Source organism: Chroicocephalus ridibundus, chromosome 22 (genome assembly GCF_963924245.1).
Source record: "Chroicocephalus ridibundus chromosome 22, bChrRid1.1, whole genome shotgun sequence".
Classification (NCBI taxonomy): domain Eukaryota; kingdom Metazoa; phylum Chordata; class Aves; order Charadriiformes; family Laridae; genus Chroicocephalus; species Chroicocephalus ridibundus.
Genome location: NC_086305.1, coordinates 6,461,349 through 6,470,143, shown reverse-complemented (window position 1 = coordinate 6,470,143; position 8,795 = coordinate 6,461,349). Strand labels below are relative to the sequence as shown.

At 55.6% G+C, this 8,795-nt stretch overlaps 2 protein-coding genes across 4 annotated transcripts; both read left to right on the top strand.

The window, feature by feature from the left end:
- Positions 1-403: 403 nt before the first annotated feature.
- On the top strand, positions 404-6,097 carry GP1BA (glycoprotein Ib platelet subunit alpha). Of its 3 annotated transcripts, XM_063358428.1 has the most exons (3): positions 525-538; positions 1,727-1,840; positions 2,861-6,097. In XM_063358428.1, the coding sequence occupies exons 2-3, from the start codon at positions 1,739-1,741 to the stop codon at positions 5,024-5,026; spliced, it is 2,268 nt and encodes a 755-aa protein (XP_063214498.1). In that variant the 5' UTR covers positions 525-538; positions 1,727-1,738; the 3' UTR covers positions 5,027-6,097. The 3 variants fall into 3 exon arrangements, with proteins under 3 accessions (XP_063214501.1, XP_063214498.1, XP_063214499.1); XM_063358431.1 differs by lacking the exon at positions 1,727-1,840 and having other exon boundaries at positions 404-538; XM_063358429.1 differs by lacking the exons at positions 525-538; positions 1,727-1,840 and adding an exon at positions 2,148-2,275.
- A 179-nt stretch (positions 6,098-6,276) lies between these two features.
- Positions 6,277-8,408, top strand: LOC134526490 (kelch-like protein 10). Its single transcript, XM_063358410.1, has 2 exons — positions 6,277-7,385; positions 7,877-8,408. The coding sequence occupies exons 1-2, from the start codon at positions 7,069-7,071 to the stop codon at positions 8,406-8,408; spliced, it is 849 nt and encodes a 282-aa protein (XP_063214480.1). The 5' UTR covers positions 6,277-7,068.
- Positions 8,409-8,795: the final 387 nt, after the last annotated feature.

Below are 8,795 nucleotides of genomic sequence, written 5' to 3'. Positions count from 1 at the left end.
TGTGGGGAGTTGCAGGCACTTTTGAGAAAATGCTTCACCACGTCCTGCAGGAGGCAACGAAGGCATGTCCATGGGATGAGTCCATGGCTGTGCTTGTCCCCGGGCCTGCCCGCCGCACGAGCCCAGGTGACGATCTCACCTGGAGACATCTAAGACAGTGAGATGGATTTCCACCTTTGGTCGCTCATTCTAGGGAAGGAAAAGTTGCTTTTGTTTACAGTGCTGAGGACCCGGAGCAGGCTCAGAATGTCCCACATGGGCTGAAATGAAGCTGGAGAAATGAAAAATTCATATGAAGACGGGTGTCTCGTATTGAGGCATGTTTTCAGGCAACTCCGGATTACTTTGCTGTAGTGGAAACTGCCACCTGCAGGGGGAGAACAGAAGTATGTTCTTCCTCTGAGGCCAGACGTCCTTTCGCACCACATTCAGCGGATGTCCAGCAAGCATGGACCGTTCCAAGGGAAGGCATCACTGTTACTGCTGAATTCACAGGCTTCTCAGGAACGAAAGAGGATGCACTTGCGTGTGTGCCAGGGTAGGTCAGTTCATGTTTAACCTTGGGCAGCGCCATCCTCACACCATGAAGGAGCCCAAAGGGAGCAGCTCAAAGATGCTATTAGACCTTTCACCTTTCTCTCTGGGCTTGCCCAGCCCCCAGGAGTAATGCTCCCAGAGGTTGGTGGTCATGTCTCAGCTTTGTTCCTTACCGTGCACAAGGACTCCTTGGGTCTTCTCTTTCTCTTGTCCTGCTCCTTCAGGGGCTGAAGCAGGTGGGGTGAAGGACCTTTTGAAGGTTCAGGGTGTCCTAGTGCATTCATCCACCTGGAAAAGGGAGACAGAGAGGCACGAGAAATGATAAGGGCTGTGGGTTGGGAATGCGTGGCCATGGCATGGAAGAGCAACCGGTGGTGTCGTAGGGGATGCTCTAGGTCCAGGGTGAGGGTAAGAGTAGTGCTGTGGAGGAGGGGAAACCACATGAAGGCTTAATCCCTGGGATCCTATGAGAAGACCCTTTCCCTTCCTATCCCCTGCTTTCTGCTGGAAATCGTTGATGGAGAATCAAAAACCAGCCCCCCAGGTTCTGCCTCAGCTGCTGCCTCCAGCCCTCTTACTGCAAGCTGAATTAAAATCCCCCTGCAGCGAGAGGGCTGGGCATGAGAGAGAGTCTGGGAGAGGACATGGGGGCAGCTGGCCTCAATGGGCCAGAGGAACATTCCATTCCATGCAGCGTCATGCTCAGCAATAAAACTTGGGGCGGGTGGGGGTGGAATCTCTCAAAGTAGTGTTGCTCGAGGACTGGTTGGGCATCGATCTGGTGGGAGGTGGTGAGTGAACACTTTTGCATCACTTTTTTTCCTCTCTCTGTTTCCTTCACTCATTAAACTGTCTTTATCTTGACCCACAAGGGGGTTTTATCACACTTTTGCTTTACCAGGTCTCTCCCCCATCCCGCTATAGAGGCAGTGCTTAGCTGCTGGCCAGGGTTGACCCACCACAATCCACAGAATGGAAAACGAGTAGAAAACTACTATCTCCCCTCCTCTGTAGCATATCCCCTGGCAGCTTTTGGATGACCCTCCAGCCCTGCAGTCCAAGATGCTCTGCAATGACCTATGGGCCAGGGTAGTGGAGACAGCTAGGCTGCAGGAGCAGACGGCAGGAGGAACTGCAAAACCGAGCTCCTTCCTCTTCCTCTAATCTCCTTGCCTGGTCTGTGCTGCAGCTTCTCCCACAAATGTTAAAGCTGCCTCGCAGCTCTCCAGAAGAGCCATCCCCACTTTTTCTGGCAAGCCAGAAAGAAAGGATCCCTCGTCTACACCACGAACAACTAGCTGAGGTAATGTGCAGAAACTGTTTCTCGCTGGTATGCCAACTAGGCACCCTGAGGTGCCTCAAGGATCGAGGGCCAGAGCGTGCTGAGAAAGAGCCGCCTTGAAGCAGAGGAAGGGGCAGACATTTGTGTAAGGGACCCTTTTCCCAGGATGTAAAAAGGTGCAAGGGCTCCTCCGGAGCGCAGCCCTCCCCCCTTCACTGCGCAGAAGCAAGAAATTATGGAGCCGGTCTCCAGTTGAGGCTTTTCCAAGGAGACTGGTGTGGCAGCGCAGTTGAAGCGAGGGCTGTGCTAAGGACAGGAGATGGGTTTGGCTGCTCAGGAAGCCGCAGCTCCCTTCCCACAGCTGTGCCTGCTGATAGAGCGCCCGGGCAGCGCTGCCACCAGCACTGCCACCAGACCAGCACTTGGGCAGGAAAGCAAAGGATGGAGGGTCCACGGGTGAGTCCCAGGGAATCGGTGTCCGTCAGGGGCTGGGTACTCCGGGTAGCCACATCTCTGCATGGGAAGCTTTTTTGATGTGATTCTTACTTTGTGAACCCAAATCAAGCAGAGGGCTCAGCTGGTGTTGGGTAAGAGCATAGTCAGGGAGCTTCTTCCAGCACACGTCTTTTCTGGGCTGGGGTGGGTGCGGGTGTGCAGGGACGTGAACACCGCGGAGCTATTGCTTTTGCAGTGGTGAGGGCAGCAATGCCACCCCGGCAGAGGAGGCACCACTGTGAGGAGGTGTGTGCCTCAGGTTCTGCCTCCCGTGGAGGAGGATGAGGTGAGCGAAAGGGCAGGGATGGTGTCTCCTTGCTGGACCTCCTGCCCTCCAAGGACGAGATGACAGGGTGGGTGCTGGCAGTAGTTGTGGGACTCATCTCTCCTTTCCATCCTCCCAGGGAGGAGATGTGGGGCTCAGAGGGCTCCCAAAGGGTGTGGTGGGGGATGCCAGCTCTCTTACAAATGGTGCTTGCGTGGACAGAAAGGTGACCTGTAGGTGCATGCCTGCCTGTGCCTACGCCTCTTGGCTCTCCCCTCCAGGCCATGAGGGTCCTTGCCGTGCTCCTGCTCATCCTCCTGGCCCTGCTGCCTCCAGCCAGCACTACCAACCCTGGCCAGCCCTGCCTGTCGGAGATGAACAAGGTCAAGGACCTCCTGGAGGTGAACTGCACAGGGCAGGGTCTCAGCGTGGTGCCCCAAGACCTGCCTAGGGACACGGGCATCCTGCTGCTCAGCGGCAATCGCCTGGTGTCCCTCTCCACTGACGCCTTCCTGCCCCTCGCCCAGCTGCAGGACCTCGACCTGTCTGACAACGGGCTGGTGGCTCTGCACACTGGGGACACGTTGCCGTCCCTGAGGGAGCTGATCCTCTCTCGCAATGCGCTGGGGGCTCTTCCCGCCCTGCACGGCCTGCCCTCACTCACCCGCCTGGCCGTGGCCCACAACAGCCTGGTGGCGCTGGCCCCGAAGGCTTTCCTCACTGTGGCGCGGCTGCAGGACCTGGACCTGCGAGGGAACCAGCTGCGGACTCTGCCCCAGGAGGCCTTTGTGGGGCTGAGGGCACTCAAGGACTTGGACCTCTCAGACAACCTCCTGGAGGAGCTCCCCAAGGAGCTGCTGCAGGATCTGCAAAAGCTGGAGACCCTCTGGCTTTCAGGGAACCGCCTGCGGACCCTGCCCACCGGCTTCTTCCCTGAGGGGCACCTCTTCGCCTATGTCTTCCTCACTGAGAACCCCTGGCACTGCGACTGCGACCTGCGCTACCTGCGGTCCTGGATCTTGCAGAATGAGGGCAGTGTCTATCAGCCGGAGCGAGGCCTGGAGAAGACAAAGGTGGAGGTTGCCCCGGAGAGGGTGCTGTGCCACAGCCCCGCTGAGCATCAGCGGAAGCCCGTTATCCGCTTCAAGCCCAACTGCCGCAATGTGGGGGATATGGACGAGGAGGAAGAGGATGAATATGATGAGGAGGAAGAACCAATGGAGACAACTACCATGATCCCCTTCTCCCCCAGCCAGCCAGACATCCCCAGAGAGCAAACTACTCTTCCCCATGTTGTTACCCGGTCTCCCCTCGTTACTGCAAGACCTAACCTCAGCTCTGCCCTCACCCCAAGCACTTCGCATGCAATGCCTGCAAGCACCAGAGCTCCCAGCACCACCACCCCTGCGCCAGCCAGTCCCACCATCACCCCCACACAGACCCCCAGCACTGCTGCCATTCTCACTGCTGCTCCCGCCAGCACCCCACACAGATCCACCACTCTCGTCTTCACCACCTCACTGCCAACCACTGTGAGCACCAGACCTCCCAGCAACAGCAGCCATCCCCAAATGGCCCTCACCGCCAGCACCACCAACACCCATGCCACTCTCATGGTGTCCACGGGCCCATTTTCCACCACCTCCACCGCAGTGCCTTCTACTACCATGCCAGAGGCCTCTTCCGTTGTCAGATCTTCATCTTCTCCTCTCACACCGACCACACCGATCGTCTCCACCACCATGCTTTCCACTCATGCCCCAACGCCGCCAGCTCCCCTGGACACCACGCGCTTCACCCAGTCTGCACCTTCCCCTCCACCTGCACCTCTCCCCCTCTGCCCATGCTCCATCCATGCTCCACCATGGCTGGACGTACCCATGCTGCACTCACGGGCCGGTGGGGAGGGCCCGCAGTGGGGGCAGTGGGTGCTGAGGCATTGCTGCCTATTGCGCTGGGTGCTCTACCTGGCCTCCTTGGCTTTGCTGGTCCTGACCGTGCTGGCTCTAGCAGGCTGGCTGGTGTGGATGTGTCTGATGGGACGGCCCTCCTGGCAGAAGTCCCTGCAGACCCAAGAGGTGCAGTATCCACTGCTGAGGCGGAGGGAGTCAACAGGAAACCCTGTGATGCATCTCAGCAGCTTCAAAAGCCCCCTCCGGCGCCCCATGTTCTGTACCATCAAGGAAATAGAGTTGTGCCCAGAGGTCACTTACTGCACGATTAAAGACCTGGGGATACAGCGCAGTCCTCCTGCAAGTTCCTCCTTCTGCACCACAAAGGAGCTGTGGGTCCACCATAGGCCTCTGAATTCTTCATTCACGTCTTTCTCCAGGAAGCTGAGGGTAACAAACCTCAGCTCCCTGAGGACCCCTTCTGCCTACAGCCTGGACAGGGGTGTCAAGGCCATCGGTGATGTCAGAGTGAAATATGCTGGCAACACCTTGTAACTGCTTCTGTGTGTTTAGAGAAAGAGATGGAGGGTCATGTCTCTGCTTCACGTACCCTCATTTTACAAGGGAAAGATCTGCTTGCCCATATGGAAGCCATCCAGCTCCTTCCCCTAGCATTACCCTCCCACGCTCTGAGGTTTCTTTGTCTGAAATAATTACTTGGGTACTGGTCGGGGAGCGATGTCCTAAACTGGTCGTGGGATGATTGATGGAGGTGACTTAGAAACTAATGTTATATTCACATTTTAAGAAAAGGTACAGCGTTGAAGAAACTTCCAGGGTGGAGTGCAGCTGATATGCAACGAACGTGTTCCCCTGTAGTTCCCTAGGCCCCGCAATCTTAGAGTCAGCAGATTGTAAGGTGGAAAAAACCTGCATAGAGAGCGGGATGGTGTGAAGATATCGTAGCCAAACTCTGTGCATCAGCACAGGGAATGGGAACTTATGGCACTGTGAATACTGATAAGCTGCATCGTTGTTACCCTGAGCCAACAGTTTCTTATTTTTTGTAGAACTCATGCCCTTAAGTTGAACTTTGCTTGTTATAATGTCATTATAATACCAAAACACACCTCCATCCTAAAGGCTACCCACCTCCAAGGTGTGACCACCCCCTCACTGTGTCTGCACTCTGAATTTTTGCTAGTCTATACCTTTAAATGCGAAGGGAGGACATTTTACACCAATCGTGACACAGGTATGTATGACTAGAGTCCCTCAAGCTCCACCCGAAAGGTAAAAAGTAGTATAAAGATGGTTTAAGAATAGAGAGATATTGTGGAAGATACCGTCGCAGACAAGTCAGGAAGACACCATCATGAACCATCGCTGACTTCTGGCACCAGCTGACAGGCTGAGCCTCTTCCCCCCTCATAGGAACACCTACTGGAAGAGATCCGAAGACTCAGCTGTACCCAGTGCTTCCCTGGGAAACTTAGAAATCTCTGTGTAGAGTTGTTCTACGCTACTATCTTACTCAAGTTGTTTTATGCTGGTGTATTACTTGCATGTGCTTTGCAGACAGTGTATTATCAATGACAATCCAAAAGACTCTGCAATTCTGTGGCTTAAATAAACTGCACTATCGATTGCTCTAGCTGTGAGGGTTCTCACTGAACGGGACCAAACTTCTGAAATCTGGCTCTGCCAGTTCATTGAATGCGACTACACCAAAAGGGCATTGTGCTGTTCTGCATCCGTAATCATGGCAGTTCAACACACTGAATGCGACTGGACCTATGGTGCCGAATTGGGCATCACTCAGGACCCACAACCCCTCCCAAACTCTGTAAAGGGCACACAGTGCCTTCCAAAGCCACCAATTAACACTCTAGTCCCCCCAGGATCCTCCTGAATCCCACCCACGGGACACAAAAAACCCTCAATATCCCACACGGGGAACCCCAAAACACCCATGGGAATCCCCCCGCAACTTCGAGTGACCTCGACATGGCTTCATATGTGGTCCTATCTGCTAGAATGGGGTCTTTTCCAGAGACTGACAGTGGCGTTGCCGTTTTCCTTCTTGTATGGGGTTGAAAATACAAACGCTAAATGGGAAGATGAGGATTCTGTTGCAGTTCCCGTATTTCCAAGAAAACTTCCCATCCTGCGGTATTCGTGGCGTTTTTACTGGCATTGGTGGAAAGAGGTGGTTTGCATTTTTAGGTTGCCTTCAGCTTTCTGGCTGGCTTTGCAAATCTGGCTTGTGCTGTGTGCCCTGAGGAAAGGTGGGCCTTGACCCTGGGAGCGTTGCTGCTTCAAAGCGCTAGCTCTTGAGAGAGCTTCTGTTCAGTCCAAGTGTTTGTCAGGTACCAAGCTTCCAAGGCCAGGCTGGCAAGAAGTTCTCTTTTCCAGCTACGGTCCATGTTCCTGGCAAGAATGCCTTACAGTGAGCAATAGACACTGCTGCTGGGTTGGAAAACTTGCTTTCTCCGTCTATTTTCCGGTTGGCCAAAAGTCTCTTGCCCTTCTTTGCTTTCTTTTGCAAGCTCGGGCTCTTTCCTAGTCCCGGTCCCCCCCACGTCTGTGATGTCATTATGGGGCACGTTCCAGAGCCAGCAGACAGGCAGGGCTTCTACTACGACGCCAGAGGGAGGGCAAGGACAAAGTGCCGTAAGCACCCCAGAGTGGCAGAAGCGTCTCCCACTGCCTCAGGCTTGGAGGTGGGCGACAGCTTGCCTGGCGGCGCATACTCCTCCTCCTCCCCCAGGGAGAGGAAGATGAGCGCTGTGGCTTACACCGCCTTCCACGGGCTTTGCCCGGAAGGGACGCCAAGCGACGTGACCATCAGCGTGGACGGCGTTGAATTCAATGTGCACAAGACGGTGCTCTCCAACTGCAGTGCGTACTTCGGGTGAGTGCTTGAAAGAGGAGGGGCTGGGGCCAACCAGCGCTCCCTGCTCCGTGCCACACTGTGCCTGGCTGTGTCTCCAGCGCTTCCCTCGGCACTCCAACTCTCCTCCAGCAGTTCCCCCTGGTCCTGCTCCCTGCCCAGGCACCCAAAGGCCTCCACAAGCTGGAAGTGGTGTCTGAGAAGGCCCAGCTAGGGTGTGGGGCTGGGAGCGTGGCCAGCCTGGCTGCTCCGCTGTCAGGCGGGAGGCTTTCCTTCCCCACACACGGCTACTCTCTGCTGTTCTTGAAGCCAGGTGCCCACTCGCCCTGTGGCTCCTCTTGAAAACAAGCGGCCAGTAAAGCCTTCCTTCCTCAAACTCCACGGCCTCCCAGCGTGGCTACTGCTAGTGCCCAAACGGGTGCGCGGGGAAGGGGGCACAGGGGAGAACGGGCTCAGGGTTTCCCACGGCAAGGCCGCTTTCTTCCCCAGCAGCACTCTCTTGGTTTTTTCAGCGATGTGTTCTCCAGCAACTGCAGCAGTGCCGACAGCAGCGTCTATCAAATCCACGGCGCTTCCCCTGAAACCATGGGGCTCCTCATCCAGTACGCCTACACCGGCACAGTGCCCCTCATGGAGGACAACGTTGAAAGTTTGCTCGTGGCAGCAGATCGGTTCAACATCCTGGGCATCGTCAGCCTCTGCTGCCACTTCTTACAAGCCCAGCTGTGCTCGGAAAACTGCATCGGCATCTGGAGATTCACCCACTATTACTACTGCGCTGACCTGCAAGAAGCGGCCCACGAGTTCACCCTGCGTCACTTGGAGGAGGTGACCAGGGTGTCCGCAGAGTTTCTGGAGCTCTCCTTCAATGACCTGCAACGCCTGCTGGAGAAGGGGGAGCTCCCTGTGAGAGAAGAGGCCATGCTGGAGGCCGTTCTCACCTGGGCTGCTCATGACCTGCCCAACAGGAGGCAGCACATTGTCTTCTTGCTGAGCAAGGAAGGCTGGAGGAGTGGACAGAAGGGATTTTTCTTCTTAAAATAAACTCCATGTTTCTGATAGTCAAGACTTTGCTCATCACTTGTGAAGTCAGACCTTGGCAAGGGTAGGAACTTGTAGTCCACGTTCCCCGGACTGACACGTCCCTCATCCAAATCGGCAAGTCCCATTTCTATCAGTTTCATAGGATGGAGATTTCCATCGGTGTCCCAGAAGGTCCTGTTGACCAGCTCCTGGAAGAGCTGGAAGTTTGCTTGCCTACAACGCGGGGGCCTGACTTTACTCTTCCCCCTGACAGCCACAGCCCTCGCCTCCGTGAACTCCACCAGTGCCTGAGCACCTCACCCCATCCCTCTGCCTTGGGCTGTTGTCCCACCGCTTGTCACGGGCAAGCCTGATATTGTCCCCCTCCCCCTTCCAGCCTACTTTAAG

What these genes read in the sequence shown, in the direction of transcription:
- GP1BA (XM_063358428.1), top strand. Translation starts at nt 1,739, where the DNA reads ATGTTAAAGCTGCCTCGCAGCTCTCCAGAAGAGCCATCCCCACTTTTT. An exon ending in ACCACGAACAACTAGCTGAG is followed by an intron (nt 1,841 to 2,860) that starts GTAATGTGCAGA and finishes TCTCCCCTCCAG; the next exon opens with GCCATGAGGGTCCTTGCCGT.
- LOC134526490 (XM_063358410.1), top strand. Translation starts at nt 7,069, where the DNA reads ATGGGGCACGTTCCAGAGCCAGCAGACAGGCAGGGCTTCTACTACGAC. An exon ending in AACTGCAGTGCGTACTTCGG is followed by an intron (nt 7,386 to 7,876) that starts GTGAGTGCTTGA and finishes TGGTTTTTTCAG; the next exon opens with CGATGTGTTCTCCAGCAACT.